This window comes from Ovis canadensis, chromosome 24 (genome assembly GCF_042477335.2).
Source record: "Ovis canadensis isolate MfBH-ARS-UI-01 breed Bighorn chromosome 24, ARS-UI_OviCan_v2, whole genome shotgun sequence".
Classification (NCBI taxonomy): Eukaryota; Metazoa; Chordata; class Mammalia; order Artiodactyla; family Bovidae; genus Ovis; species Ovis canadensis.
The window spans coordinates 26,599,791-26,616,136 of NC_091268.1; the positions used below are offsets into that span (position 1 = coordinate 26,599,791).

The following is a 16,346-nucleotide window of genomic DNA, read 5'->3' on the forward strand; positions in this document are numbered from 1 at the left end:
GGGGCTTCTGGGCCCTGCTCAGGCTTTGCAAACCTTGGGATGAAGTCCCAGAGCCTCTGACTAACACTGAGTGCCAAATATTGACTACTGCCAAATGCAGGTATAAACCTCTCACTTGTGAAGAATGTTTTCCAGGAAAGACGATAGTGTTGGGGAACATAGGCTCAGCAGCTGGACTGCTTACACTTCAATCCTGACTTGCCCACTGTGACCTTGGCCAAGTGGTCCCACTACTCTAAGCCAAAGGACTTAAAACAGTACTTAGCACATAATCAACAATCAAAACCATGGCATTTATGATCATGGTATGTTTTATTATTTATCATGGCATAAGGCACTTTTAAAGAAATATATCTCTTTTTAAAAGGAAAAGGAATCGTAAGTGAACACACTGGTAATTATCAACAATCAGACTGATAACACTTTCCTAACTCCTTTCTGAACCTAACACCACTGGAAAATAATGCTGTTTGGCATACATACTGAGGAAACCAGAATTGAAAGAGACACGTGTACCCTTAATGTTCATCACAGCACTGTTCACAATAGCTAGGACATGGAAGCAACCTAGATGTCCATCAGCAGATGAATGGATAAGAAAGCTCTGGTACATATACACAATGGAGTATTACTCAGCTATTAAAAAGAATGCATTTGAATCAGTTCTAATAAGGTGGATGAAACTGGAGCCTATTATACAGAGTGAAGTAAGTCAGAAAGAAAAACACCAATACAGTATATTAATGCATATATATGGAATTTAGAAAGATGGTAATGATGACCCTGTATGCGAGACAGCAAAAGACACAGATGTAGAGAACAGACTTTTGGACTCTGCGGAAGAAAGCGAGGGTGGGATGATTTAAGAGAATAGCACTGAAACTTGTATATTATCATATGTGAAATAGATCACCATTCCAGGTTTGATGCATGAGGCAGGGTGCTCAGGGCTGGTGCAGTGGGATGACCCTGAGGGATGGGATGGAGAGAGAGGCAGGAGGGAGGGTCAGGATGGGGAACACATGTACACCCATGGCTGATTCATGTGAATGTATGGCAAAAACCACCACAATATTGTTAAGTAATTAGCCTCCAATTAAAATTAAAACAAAACAAACAAACAAAAAAACAAAGTAAAAAAAATTCAAAATAATTAAAAAAAAATGGAGAGGATTTCATGGGATTCCCTCTTAGTATATTCTTGCTGTGTATTGAGTCAATTTACCTTCCTAATTAGGTTTCTGGAAAAGGAGATCTAGAAGTTTCATTTCCATTACTTTGAATTATTTCCATATCTTTTCCCAAACCCAAGTGCCACAGTCTAGAGTATTTCTTACAGGTGACATGACAAGGCGTCTCCATTAGCCCTTGGTGATGAACTCTCCCCAATGGCCCCCAAAAACCCTGAATCTGCATTGACGATTCCAGTTCACAAGTTACGACATCCCAGGCCTCAGAAATCAAGGCTTACTGGTTAAACCTCTTCCTGAATTCCTCTCCTTGATTTCTTCTAGCCACATCTGTTGCAAAGAAAGATGAACACAAGGCAAGAATGCAGCAGAACTCTTAAATAGGAGCATACTAATTTTCAAAATTTTTAATTTTCTTGCCACATAACAATGAGCTATGGTGTGTCACCGATCTGGAGTATAATTAACTTCTTGTCTTTTGTTCCTTATGAATTTACATATCCAATTATCTTTCTCTTTAATTTCTCATGGTTTTGCTACATTGACTAAAACTTTTCAACATGAAAGTCATTTAATTTAATGGACTTTGCAGTTCATTTGTAACCAGTTTTTTTGTTTGTTTGTTTTGTTTTTAGGATGACTGAATGCTACTGTGTAACACTGTGAAGTTTTACTTCACAGGAAAACAGGCAGGATGGTGATACCCAGGTTCCTGGTCCACCAGGACATCTGCTGAAAAAGATGTGGATGGGCTAACGCAGTGGTCGGGAGCAGCAGAGGAGCAGCGGTGAGGTAGATTAAGCAAAGACAATGTTGATTTTAACTCGTCCATGCTCCTTGATCAAGGCACCAGCGAGCGCATTTAATCAAAGCTAGTGCCAATTTAGACAACGTGGCTGAAACCACTGGTTTTGCCCCAGAGTAATTTACGCTTGGTTTCTGGAGAACTCTGCATGAGCTCCCATGTTTTCTGTGAAAGCAGAGCTAAGGATCTCATAAACAGAGGATGATTCCCATCACAGGAGAACGCGGAGGGAGTTGCTGCAGCAATGAATGAGAGGGAATCAGGTGTGCCGCCCTTGACTGCAGAGATGGGCCTTCAAGGGCTCGGTTCTAGTCTCTGGGATGAGGTTTTCAAATATGGACAATCTATGGCTTCCCAGGTGGTTCTTGCCTGGACAATTCCCTGGACAGGGGAGCGTGGATGCTATGGTGCATAGGATTGTGAAGAGTCAGACGCGACTAAGTGACTGAGCACACACACTTAGGAGCAAAGGTGACTTTTCTAGCTGCCAAGAAGGTAAACTCAACATTTGACCTGTATCAACTTCATCACTGGTCCCAGACTTTAACAGCAAATGTCAGCTACTCAGCTCCTTATTAAGATGAGTCTGCAGCTCCAGTAATGGGACACGGTGATTTGTTTTGTTAGGAAGGAAAAGAGATGACCTTCATTTTGCTTAACATTTTGGGAGTCCTGACCACAGTTTATTATAATCAGATGCAGTTCGCTCAAAGGATCATCAGAGATCACACTTGGATGTCAAGGTGCAACTGAAGTTGACAGGCAGACATTTACCAAAGGCTGCCAGAAAACCATCTAATGAAGAGCAGAGTTGAGAAACACATCATTAGGAGAATGCATTTAATCACCTATGCAGGGATATTCTAACAATATCACTTATTCTTTCATTTCCAGGTTTCTCCCTCCTCTCTTTTGTAAAGGGAGGGCAGTTCCATTTGAGTGTCATATAGGGCAGGACCCAGCTCTCTGATTTAAGCAGAAGGACATAAATTCACAAATCTGCCTGGAATACTTTTTTTTTTAAATTTCAATAAGGGGTTGTTTGCAGCTACTGTGTCTAACAAAATAACAGTAGGAGTGAAAAGTAAATCAATCATAATCGGCGATTAGTTTTCCTTCAACAGATCCATCAGATCGTCTTCTATTCCCTTCTCATTCAGCTCATCTAGGCTGTAGTATCGGTGGACGATTTTCTCGGCGGTGACCACCACGACTCGGAGCCCGTGGGGATCTTTGCCCAGCTGGCACCCGATGGCGGATGACACCACCATGTCGAGGTTCCGGTAGGTGCCCCCAGCATTCCTGTGGTAGTGGCCTGAAAACACAGCCTTGATACCTGCAGGGGAGGGAGAGAGCGTTAGGGCGCCAAGGATTTCCACTGAGATAACCGGGGGGGCTTCAAGGGTTTCTTCTGTGAACAGCGGGACATTATTAGTTATAAATACATGATATTATTCAGCATTATATAATAAATATGAAGGTGGCATATGTGACATCTAGAATCTTTCCAAGGATAACTCAGTACACAATACATTATTTACCTGTTTGTCACGATTCGCACAGGAAGTACTAGGGAACCAGAAGTAGTATGTATATGTGCCTAGCCACATTCGACTCTTTATGACCCCATGGACTGTAGCCCGCCAGGCCCCTCTGTCCATGCAATTTTCCAGCAAGGATACTGGAGTGGATTGCCATTTCCTACTCCAGGGGATCTTCCCGACTCAGGGATTGAACCTGTGTCTTTTGTGTCTCCTGCACTGGCAGGCGGATTCTTTGCCACTGAGCCACCAGGAAAGCCCCAAGGAACACGGAAAGAGAGGGTGATAAGGTGAATGACTTTGAGAGAGATGAAGGAAACCTTCTGAGGCCTACATAAACAGCCACAGGAGGCGGAAGGTGCATGTCCATGAAAAATAACGTTTATGGAGTTCTAATCAAGACAGCACAGCAAGGTCAACATTTAATGTACCGCTTCCTCTCCAAACTAAGAGCCGCGATGGATAAAATACAAAAAAAGAAACCAAAGGACAGACGTAGCCTTCAAAACCAAAATAAACAGTTCTAGTGACCAGAAAAAAGCAGAAAGACAGAGTAGTGAGTGGGAGCTGAGCTCTTATAATCGAGACTGAAAGCACTTTCTCTGAGATAAGGAAATAAAGGTTGGCTCCTGGCGGAAATAGGGAAGCCTCAATACCTCCATTTATGGAAGGAGATTGAAGGAAACCTGTGCTGCCCTGGGCCAGGGCAGTGCTGAGCTGGTGTGGTTAACAAGTGCTCCAAAAAAAAAAAAAAAAGAGGCTTGACCTGTAGAGTCAGACATGACTTAGAGGCTGAACAACAACAAAATATATAGCGGAACTACGTGTAACTTTGTCCTGCATTTTCCATGTCTCTTGTTAATATGTTATCACACTTTCATAATTTTAGAAATAAGAAAAAATAGGCCAAAAAAAAAAAAAGGAAATAAAATTATGTCTTCCTTCCACCACCACACACACACAAAAGAAACTGGTAAATGTTTGTTGAGTATTACCTTTGCTCCTTAATATAATTTATTTAATGATGAGTTCATATAATTAAATTGTAGTAATGGCTTTTACCAACCAACTCATATAGCTCCTTAATATTTAATCACTGGTTTTCCTGTACTGGTAGGAGATGTCTCCAGCCCAGCACTGGGTGAAGGTTGACTGCAACCTGTGGACCTAAGGAGGGAAGATAGACACGGGCTCAGGTCAAGGAACCAAAACGTGTTTCCCCAGGATGACTGTGGGACCAGGACCTTACAGCACTATTACAAAGCCTGGTCCCAGATGGATACTTTTGGGGTGGAAGTAACCAAAACCAGTGGACAGAGAGAAGTTAGTCAAGAGAAAAGTTAGGGGGAAAACAGAACTTCAAAATACTTCTTACTCAAATTGAACCTGAAATAAAAAATCCTCCCAGCCATGAAAATCTCATGCTAAGTAATGAACTCTTCAATCAGGGACATGAATTCACGTCATGGGAAATCAATGACATCAACAGTCTGGAAACTATTTAAAATAAATATTTGGCTCTCAAATATTCTCAATAAAGGACTAATATCTGTAAAAAAGAACAAGATGTTATGCAACAAAACAGGCATGAAGTGAATAAGAATAGTTGGTAATGAAAATTTAGAAATGGTGAGCATACAAGTTAAAGTTTTAAAACAAAAGTCTCAATAACTTGGATAAGTTGTAGACTAGACACTAATCAGACAGGGCATCGGTGAGTGAAAAGGAAGAACTGAGGAGCTGAATCAGAAAACAACAGAGACCCAGACTCAAGCAATACGAACGAGCAATTCAAAGGACCCAAAGGATGGGTTAAGAGCATCGGTGAATGTGTAAGAGGAAAGGGGACCGAAGAAAGGGGGCAATAAGAGCAAGAACAGCTTGAAGAAATAATAGCTGGGGATTTTCCAGAAAGGAGGAACATATGCGTTTTGAAAAAAACAGGACTAAGTAGGATACATAAAAATCAATGCATACCGACATATGTCATGGTAAAATTACGGAGCATCAAAAAGTTTTTGAAAGATAATCATGGCAAAAATATTATAAAGGAATGACAATTAGACAGGTAGCAGGCATCCCAATCATAAAAGAACCAGGGAGTAACACCTTCAAAATGCTTAGGGCAAGTAACTGTGAACTCAGTTTTTTTACCTAGCGGAACCATCATTCAAATTTAAGGGCTTTTAAATAGATACATGTTTGTACATATAAAGACTAAGAGTCTACCACTTCTCAGAACATTATGCTAAGTTAAGAAATGTCCAGAATGGGCATATCAATAGTGAAAGAAGGCGCACTAGAAGTTGCTGGAGGAAGAGGGGAAAGAAGGAATGGGGATGACTGCTAACAAGCACAGTTTCTTGCAAAATGGTAAAAATGGTCTGGAATTAAGACAGTGGCAATGGTGGCACAGTTCTGTGAATATATCAAGACCACTGAATTTTGTAATAACATTTACTAAATGTTTTTAGTTCCTTGGACTGCAAGGAGATCAAATCTGTCAATCCTAAAGGAAATCAACCCTGAATATTCATTGGAAGGACTGATGCTGAAGCTCCAATACTTTGGCCATCTGATGTGAAGAGCTGACTCACTGGAAAAGACCCTGATGCTGGGGAAGATTGAAGGCAGGAGGAGAAGGGGACGACAGAGGATGTGATGGTTGGATAGCGTTACCAACTCAATGGACATGAATTTGAGCAAACTCTGGGAGATGGTGAAAACAGGGAAGCCTGGCATGCAGACAGGGTCGCAAAGATTCAGACATGACTTAGTGACTGAACAACAACAACATGATTGGGATTAAAACAGTAATTGACCTCTGTGATCATAATTATGGCATGAGAAAAATATCAGATAGATCCCAGTAGACCTTTTAACTTCATGGCTGCAGTCACCATCCACAGTGATTTTGGAGCCCAAGAAAAGAAAATCTGTCACTGCTTCCACTTTTTCCCCTTCTATTTGCCAATAGATGTTCTATAAAATACCTGACCGGTACTTCTCAAAACTGTAAAAGTCATCAAAAACACGGAAAGTCTAAGAAATGGTCACGGGAAGAGGCATCCACACCATGGAACACTACTCAGCAATGAAAAGGAATCAACTACTGAGAGATGCAATGTCTTGAATGGATATCAAGGAAATTTCACTGATCTAAAAAAAAGCCAATTCAAAAGGTTCCATATTGTATGATTCCATTTACCTAATTCTTTCTTTCTTTGGCTGTGCTGGGTCTTCGTTGTAGCACACGGGATCTTTAGCTGCAGCATGCAGGATCTAGTTCCCTGACCAGGGACTGAACCCAGGCCCCCGCACTGGAAGGGCAGAGTCTTAGCCACTGGACCATCAGGAAGTCCCCACTTCCATTACATTCTTAAGGTGACAATATTACGGATATGGTTGCTAGGAGTTAGGGCCAGGGGTGCAGGGGGGTTGGGTATGGGTGTGGCTACAGGAGGGATCCTCATGGTGAAGGAATTATTCTGCATTTGACAATGATTCTGGAAAGCATGACTATAACATGATCCAAATGTTGAGCCTGCTCATTAGCAGAGGTCTGGGAAACTGAACAGAGCCCTGCAGACTACAGCCACTCTCCTGCAGTAGGAACTGAGACCCACCTGGGCATAGGTGGGGCTGTCTGCCGGCCTGGGCCCGTAGCTAGGGATGGAAAGAAAGGTGACCCAGGTTTCCCTACTTAAAACAGCCAAGGGTGGGGAGACAGCTATTTCCACTGACTGTTAAGATGCAAATGGATACAACTCATTTCAGAGGGTAAATACGTGCAACTGGGTTCTCACATTTTGTTGTGCATTCCCCTAGACCAATGCCAACATTTTCACATAAACATATCCTTTGGAAATACCAGAGAAGAGCCCATAGGTGTAGGTGTGTTGTGTCTGTGGTCATAAATACAGAGTATGCACAGAGGCATTATTTATAATATTCATTTACAGGGGACTGGATAAATTATAGGGCATGTATTTTTCTTAAAAAAAAAAAAAGAGGTAGATTTACATACACCAGTGTTGAAAGGCACCAAATATATTATTAAGTATGAACAGCAAGATGTAAAAAAAAGTTGTGTGGTCTTGTTTTTGTAAAATAAAGGTAACATCCACATGTAAAACAGATACCTAGTGGGAAGTTGCTATATAACACATGGAGCTCAACCTGGTGCTCTGTGATGACCTAGAAGGGTGGGAGGGAGGCTCAAGAGAGAGAGTTCTGTATATATGTATACATACACACACACACACACACACACACACACACGGCTGACTCCTGTTGTTGTATGACAGAAACCAACACAACACTGTAAAGCAATTACTCTCTAACTAAAAAAGAAAAAGACAACATCTGTATGAGAGCGTGTGTGTGCGTGTGTTTGTATCCTCAGCTGAATGGGGGACAAAGAGACACTAAACTCACATGGGTGATTTCACAGCCAGGCTAGTGGGGGGGGGTGGGGTTAGCAAGGGAGGAGGCATCACTTTTTATGTTTTCATTACTGTAACGTTTGCAGTGATCATGAACTGACCCAAGCCAACATCGAGGTGACATGGACCAGGAAAAAAGGACAGGAGGGATGGAGTTGTGTGGCTAAAAGCTGCAGCTGGAACTGTATCACTGAGCACGTGAACGGCTCCTGACCATGCAGGCTGGAGGGCTGTGAAAACGTCTGCCTGCTCCACTGCCCTCCTGGGCTTTCCGAGCCTTATGGTCTGTTGCTGTTGGAAGTCCCAGTGGGAGCGTGTGCAATTAGACCCACCTTGGGGAGCTCCTAATGGCCAGTCAGAAAGCACTTAGTATTATTATTTTGTTGTCTGCTAAATTATGTTTATGAAATTTGGCTCTTAATGCCTAATTCATAGTTGCAAACTGTACTATTCTAGAAGGAATGCTTGGCAATTTTGAAAGTAGCTCGCATTAGCCATAATTAGCTGTAAAAACTCACTTATGTTTAAATTTCACGCTGTACTTATTGGCATTTGCAGAGACAGGAGCATTAACAGAGACTGTGCAAGTGACCAGCAGAGCTTTCAGAACGGGTATCGGCGGGCTGTGGACAGCTGGGTTTCTCCACCACCAGCAAACCCCATCCATTCTCCACCCCAGGCCCCTGAGTGCTAGCGGTTTATTGTTAATGTCCCGAGTCACAGAAAATGAGGGTTTTTAGGTGAGCAAAGATGCCAAAGGGGACCAGAAATAAGGATTTTGAAAGGGACTGTTAGCAAGCAGAGTGATTGTGTTCAGACCCTTCTCGTTTAAAAGAGATCTCATTCCATTACAATAAAGAACTCGGTATTTGCATCCTGAAAAGGCACTGAGGCAATGACCATTTTATAAATTACAAAGGGATGTCAGGCAAGAGGCTAAAGTCTGTCTCAAAGTAGGGACACACGATTGACTCTCCACTCTCCTGGGTACTGGTGTGGACTTCAAGGCTCTGGGACATTCCCGGTTGGCCCAGAGATGAGACTCAGGTGGGAAGAGCGGGAGCCTCTTCTTGGGATGGTACACTGGAAGTTTCTGGGTCTCTTTCCCACCTCCTGGGAAGTCCAGGAGTTTTGAACCCCCTCACGCCTCCCAGTCCTGTCCCAAGTAAGGGCAGACACTGAGGCAGAGTGGGTGGAGGGAAGCCTGGAAGCAGGGCAGGACTCGAAGGACTTTTCACCTACCATCTCGCTGAATCCTCCCAATAGACCTCTGTCCTGGGGGGTGGGGGGCACAGAAGTCATTCCCATTTTACAGATGAGAAGACTGAGGCACGGAGAAGTTAAGGAACTAAGGCAAAGGGACTGGGTTAGAAAATAGGGCAGCCAGGATCAGAACCCAGGTACTCAGATGCCAGAGCCCAAGCCTGCAGACTTGGGTTCTGTCCTTGGGGATCTTGGGCCACCTACTGACCTTGGTGAACCTCGACTTCCTCACCTGTAAGAGAATAATGACACTTGTCTCATCAGTGACAGAGAGGTTTGGATAAGGTCATAGATGCTGACCCTTTTGCGACCCCATGGACTGTAGCCCACCAGGCTCCTCTGTCCATGGAGCACTCAGTAAACAGTGGGTGTTCCCCATCTCCCCCGAGAGGCACCTCCTGGAGGGGGACATAGACACAACCAGCTTGGCCCGGTAACATGCAAGCTTGTCTGAGTTACTTCTGCCACCAGGACCTATATGAAGTCTGAGCCATCCCGGTTTGGTATTAGCTTTTGATGGGGACGCATTGATTCACAACTCGATGCAGGTTAAGGAATGTGTTAATAAATCATGGTTTCCCTGACAAGGGGATTGATTTTAGCGGTGTTTTCTAGAGTTGGGCAGAATTTCCATTCGGCCCGTTCATCAGTCATCTGTGGCCGACACGGCTCTGTGGTTCCTTAATTGAGTATTATGTATAGATTGTTTTTGAATTATGAACTGCTGTAAGGAGATGACAAGCATCTTCTTAAATTACCACCAGAGGAAGAATTCTTGGCCGAGACAGCCCCTACATCAGGAGGAAGCCTTCCGTGGCATTAGCTTCGTATTTATTTCTCCATGCTATCAAGTCATAAAGATGCTATAAAGGCTATTTTTAAGCTGCCCTGATTCAAGTTCATTTCAAATCAATCAGAGGATTAGGAGGCAACCTCCATATAATTTAATATTCTCATTAATATCAGAAACTTGCCTTGAATCAATCAGGAAATCAGGGATGCACCCTGGTAACAATTTTGGTATTAAAAACTGACTTCCTTAATGCCTTCGGTGTTACTTAGGCTTGGAGAGTGTAAACAGATTCTCCTTGGGCACTTTTTACTTTTATCCTGCCTGAGTACATTTACGAAAATGCTGTGCATCTTTACGTTGCCAGCTGTCACAGTGAAAATGGTGTCACAAATCATTAGTCACACTCAATTTATTCTGTCTCAGTGGTAAGGGGGAAAAAATGGGCCTCATAAAAAAAGAAAAGGGCAAGAGAAATAAAGGAAGGTTGGTTTGAACAAACAGAAGTGAAGTGAAATGAAAGTCACTCCGTCGTGTTCGACTGTGTGACACCATGGACTATGCAGCCCATGGAATTCTCCAGGCCAGAATACTGGAGCGGGTAGCCTTTTCCTTCTCCAGGGGATCTTCCCAACCCAGGGATCAAACCCAGGTCTCCCGCATTGCTGACAGATTTTTTACTAGCTGAGCCACAAGGGAAGCCCAAACATACAGAAAGCAGGTATAAATAATCCCTCTGGCAGGTAAGCAATTTCTCAGCAGGCAGCTCAGATGCAAGCCTGGAGATGAAGATCCCTGCCCTGCAGGAAGCCAGTGGCCTGGGATGGCTGAGATAGCATCAGGGGAGATATCAGAATACAAGAATACCAGAGTGGGTTGCCATTCTCTTCTACAGGGAATCTTTCCAACCAGGAATTGAAGCTGGGTCTCCCACACTGTGGGCAGATTCTTTACCGTCTGAAGAATCAGGGAAGCCCTAGCACGACATACTTCATATTAAATCATGATATTGAGTTGCCAATTTGGGAGTTCTAGATTCCAGTACAATAGCTCTCAGAATCTCACTGGCAGGTATCTTTTCAGATGCCCAAGTATCTGCAACCCAAGTCTGCTAGGGACAGTGGAGAAAGGAAACGGCCTGCTCCTGGTTCTCCGGGTGAGGTAGGATGCTGTTTCTTCAGGCGATTCAAGGCAATGAACATTTGCAGAGCTCCCTCTCAAAGCCAGGTGTTGGTGGAGCCTAGAGGGGCACCCAGATCAACCGTTTCTAGCAATCAAGAGCTTAAAGTCTACAGCTGGGTAGAGACTATGTAAAGTGCTTTCATAATAAAATGCAGAAAGTGAAAATAACACAGTTTAGCCGTTTTATTTACTGAGCATCTGCTCTGAGCTGAGCACTCTGCACGTGCACCATCTCAGTTAAGCTTCATAAGGACCCCCTCGAGGAAGATAATGTCCCCTTTTAACAGATGATGGGATCAGGCACAGAGAGGTTAAGGAACTTGCCCAGGGTCACACAGCTAGAATTTGTACCTGGATCAGACTGCCTCAGAAGTAGCTGCTCTGTCTACCACCCTGGAGGTACAAAGTGCACGGATCACGGGTGGTGCTGGGGCATAGTAAGAAGGCTTCCTGGAGGGGGTGGCTTTGACCTAAGCACATCCTCAACTTCCAGTTCTTTGGTTGTGCCTGACCTGGGACTTGAAGGCTGGTCATGATGGTGGTGGTTGTTGTTCAGATGCTTAGTTGTGTCTGACGCTTTGCGACCCCATGGACTGCAGCACGCCAGGCTTCCCTGTCCATCACCATCTCCCAGAACTTGCTCAACCTCATGTCCACTGAGCCAGGGATGCTATGCAACCATCTCACCCTCTGTTGTCCCTTCTCCTCCTGCCCGCAATCTTTCCCAGCATCAAGTTCTTTTCCAATGAGCTGGCTCTTTGCATCGGGTGGCCAAAGTATTAAGAGCTTCAGCTTTAGCATCAGTCCTTCCAGCGAACATTCAGCGTTGACTTCCTTGAAGATTGACTAGCTTGCCATTTCCTTCTCTAGGGGATCTTCCCATACCAGGGATAGAACCCGGGTCTCTTAAATCTCCTGCATTGGCAGGTGTGTTCTTTACCACTGGCACCACCTGGGAAGCGCATAATGACCATAATAGTAAAAGCTAACATTTGTTGAAGATCTACTTACTACGGGCCAGGCATGAGAAACAAGCCTCATTACACTCTTCAACATTCTCAAAGTATATTACTGTATATGGGGGATGGGAGACTTCCCCCGCCCCTCAAGGTGGGAACCCCTCTTGTGTGACTGCTGCTCTGGAGCTCCTGCTGGATCAGGCTGAAGTCTGACTCAGCTAAGCACGCACCCTTCTTGTCGACTCTGTCACCTGCCCTGACCCATTGTTACTTCCCGTTCACTCACAGGTCGTCTCAGGCTCTGCCTGGGCTGGACTCCCCCTCTACTGCTCAATGTGTGAGGCTCAAGGGCTCACCAGCCACCTGACTTCTCCCATGGCTCTACCCATTTTAAAAACACAGACTTTCTATCAGAACCTTAGCTCGCTCTCTTCAGTGGATTTAAATTTTCCATTGCACTATTCATCTTTGTTTTTCTGCTTTCAAAAGTAATGCATGCCTGAGGCGAGCAGCTGAATAAACTACGGTAAACTCACAGCTGTTAAAAAAAAGAAAAAAACACCCGAGGAAGATCTCCATGAACTGATATGGAATAACTGCAAAGAAAAATGTCATATGCAAAAAATTATATATAGGAGCCTACGTTTAGTGTAAGAAAGGGAAAATAAAACACATATGATGCAAGCAATATACCCTCAAATAGATCAGAAAAATATACTTGCAATATGTATTGCAAATAATAAAACAATTAAGCAATTGAGGATAAAATGCCAGATAAAGCTGGGTAAAACGTATATAGGAATTTCTTTTTTACTTGCAACTTTTCTGTAAGCTTGAAAATAAAAAGGCTTTCTTCAAAAAGCAATGCATGCTTGCTAAAGGTGAAATCAAATACTATAAAAATACAAGGCATTAAAAAAAAGTGGGGGGGGGAATCTCTCAAAGTCTGTCTTCCCATTTTAGGAGTTCTGTGTTATTCCGATAATTTAAATGTCTCTATTAATAAAATAGATCTCAGATATACGGGTACTGAAACACATACACAAATACACATTAATTTCATAAAAATGAGATAAGCCATCTATGGATTTGCAACTTGCTTTCATTCACTCAGCAATCTCTCTCTTAATTGTTTCCCCTCACGACACATAGCTCTATCTCAGAGCTGCCACATTATAAAATCCTGAAAACTGTATTTGCAGTGTGTAAAATCTAGGCTGTCAGACGATGGTTCTATGCTTTAAATTGGGACGTGAGGACCTTCAGAGACTTCCGGCCCTCCAGGGAATGCTCAGGTACTTGGGGACACTTGGTGTGGCTTGAGAGTCTCAGGGGGCGCCAGGGCAGCAACCCCGCAGGGAGCAGGTATCTACCCACCCAGCCCCTACGGCCAGCTCTCCAGGGAGGGGCCCATCCATTCGTGTTGGCTGCAAGCTCATCAGCACAAGAGACTCTGTCAGTTTAAAAAGCTCGCAAGCCAGCTCAACCTGGTGCTCTGGGATGATACCTAGAGGGGTCGGATGGGGTGGCAGACGGGAAGGAGATTCAGGAGGGAGGGGACATATGTGGATCTGTGGCTGACTCATGTTGATGTGTGGCAGAAAGCAGCATAATACTGTGACGCAAGTTTTGTTTTTGTTTTTTTTTAAGAAAGAAAGCAAATGTTTTTAGAAATATATTAAAACAAAAAAACAAAAAAACTCCCAAGTAGTCCTGCTTCTGTCTGAGTCAACCAGGGATGGGGATGGGAGAATTATCTCCTCCAGGAGTTGAACCCCAATTTTCTGAAGGGCATGAGCCGCCACAGAAGGCTGGGTGAGGATGACTTCACTGCCAGGGGATCAGGTGCTGGGTCACCGCTGGAAACCTGGGTTCACGCCTCCCTTTCTTTTGTGAGTGCTATGGAACATGCAAACAACATCTGGTCACTTCAGGCACTTGCTCAGATGTCTGGTCCACGTGCCAGGAAGCATCTGTTTTGTCTTGAGGATTCATAGCCTCCTCCTGGGACTCTTTTTGTTTAGTTTGGGTCAAATGTAATGGCTCAGTTATTGAAATAACCTTCACCCAAGGCCAAGGGATTTCTTTTCTCTGTAGAGCATGAGCTGGCATTAGGTGAAGAGATTTCTTCTCTTTTAGATTCCACCCCCACCCCAGGTTCATCTCCTAAAAAAAAAAAAAAAATTGCCATGTAAATTACATTCTACTTCCCCCAAATAATTATCAACAAAAATGACACTCTTCCCTCCCCAAGGCTCCTCCAGTTGAAACTACAAGATGGTGGGAGGGCTGGGGGATGAAGCCACAATTCTCAGTGGCAGAGAAATGGCTCAGAGAACACGGAGGGGCTGTGTGTTTCCAGCTCAATCAGGATGGGAGTGGTTTTGCTGAAAAAGTTCCCAAGAAGACGGGCTGGAGAGAGATTTGCTGGTCAGTCATCACGCCCACAAGGGAGGTGTTAGAGAGGTGCCTCCACCTATTCAGAGGGGAGGGCTGTATTTTTTTAAAAATTTTTTATTTCGTATTGGAGTATAAGCGATTAACAATATTAATCCAGGCTGCCGCATAACTTTGAGCAGAGTTCCCTGTGCTATACAGTAGGTCCTTGTTGGCTATCCATTTTAAACACAGCCGTGTGTACATGTCCATTCCAAACTCCCTTACTATTCCTTCGCCCCCATCCTTCTCCTTGTCCTGGAAACCATAAGTTCATTGGAGGAGGGTTGTATTTTATTAATGTTTTATTAATTTTCATATTTGGTTGCCAGAAAAGCAGTGGCAGCTTGGGGTAGGGACTCGGGGGATGCTGGCTTTAACCTCAGCCTGCCACTGCCGAGCTGTGTGAGTGTAACATGTGCACGCCCTGCTCTGAGCCTTGGCTTCCCCCCATCGGGAAGGCAGGACTAATATCAACCACTCCCGGTTCAGAGCCGTGCCCAGGGGCACACAGCAGGAAGCTGCACGTGATGTCCTCAGGCCATGCTCAGTGATTATCCCTTCTTCTCATCTCCTCCAAGTATTCCATCAGAAGTTTTTTTCTCATTCGCACAAATTACATCTTTCTCACTATTCATAATTTCCTCTTTATTTTTAAAAGAAGACAGCAGGCCTGTGTGTGAGCTGGAACCATGGGGGCACACAGTCAGGTTTCAATCCAGAATGGACAATTTTCTAGATTTCCATTACCCGGTTTCTATGCCCTATCTTAAACACAGCTGTCAGGACAAGAGGCTCATTAAAAAGACTGTTTTGACTGACGGTATGTTCATGTATCAGATTGGAAATCTGTCCAAAAATACTTGAGGGAGGTAGATGGAGGTGGCAGCAAGCCACGGGAGGGAGATGTTATGCAGACTGCTGGAGATGAAATTTACTGGGATAGAAGTCAAAGCTATGGTTTTTCCAGTGGTCATGTATGGATGTGAGAGTTGGGCTATAAAGAAAGTTGAGTGCTAAAGAATTGATGCTTTTGAATGGTGGTGTTGGAGAAGACTCTTGAGAGTTCCTTGGACTGCAAGGAGATCAAACCAGTCAATCCTAGAGGAGAACAGTACTGAATGTTCACTGGAAGGACTGAAGCTGAAGCTCTAGTACTTTGGCCGCCTGATGTGAAAAACTGACTCATTAGAAAAGTCCCTGATGCTGGGGAAGATTGAAGGCAGGAGGAGAAGGTGACGACAGAGAATGAGATGGTTGGATGGCATCACCAACTCAATGGACATGAGTTTGAGCAAGCTCCAGGAACTGGTGATGGACAGGGAAGCCTGGCATGCTGCAGCTCATGCGGTGGCAAAAAGTCAGACATGTTGAGCAACTGAACGGAACTGAAAGGGCTCTAGGTCGGACCAGGTGGGCCCAGAAGGGGAATGCTGTGCCACTGCAATGTGGGGACCTTGGGAGAGTCAGTTTCCATTTTAATAACCAGGAAAGGAAAGAATCCAGGCAGAGCTGCCTTAAACAACATGGAATTTGCCTAAGTCACGTGCTTTTCCATGGGCCCTTTAGATGGCAGCCTTCCCTGGGCTCTGCCCATGCCCTTCTCTGCTCGCTGGACAACCACAGCCTGTCGCAGCCTCTGCCACCCCTCCTGCTGACAACTGATATCATTTCCCGGCCCAGACTCAGTTCTCCCACTGCTCAGAGGACCTCTGTTCCTGGAGTCCCTGCAGGC

The 16,346-nt window shown here is 44.2% G+C and overlaps 1 protein-coding gene across 1 annotated transcript in view; it reads right to left on the bottom strand.

Moving 5' to 3' along the window:
• Nucleotides 1-293: 293 nt before the first annotated feature.
• CPPED1 (calcineurin like phosphoesterase domain containing 1) overlaps nucleotides 294-16,346 on the bottom strand; it is a 133,478-nt gene continuing 117,425 nt past the window's right edge. The window contains exon 4 of the mRNA XM_069571290.1: nucleotides 294-3,331. Coding sequence (XP_069427391.1) covers nucleotides 3,102-3,331 — 230 coding nt within the window. The 3' untranslated portion in view covers nucleotides 294-3,101. The remainder of the gene's footprint in view (nucleotides 3,332-16,346) is intronic.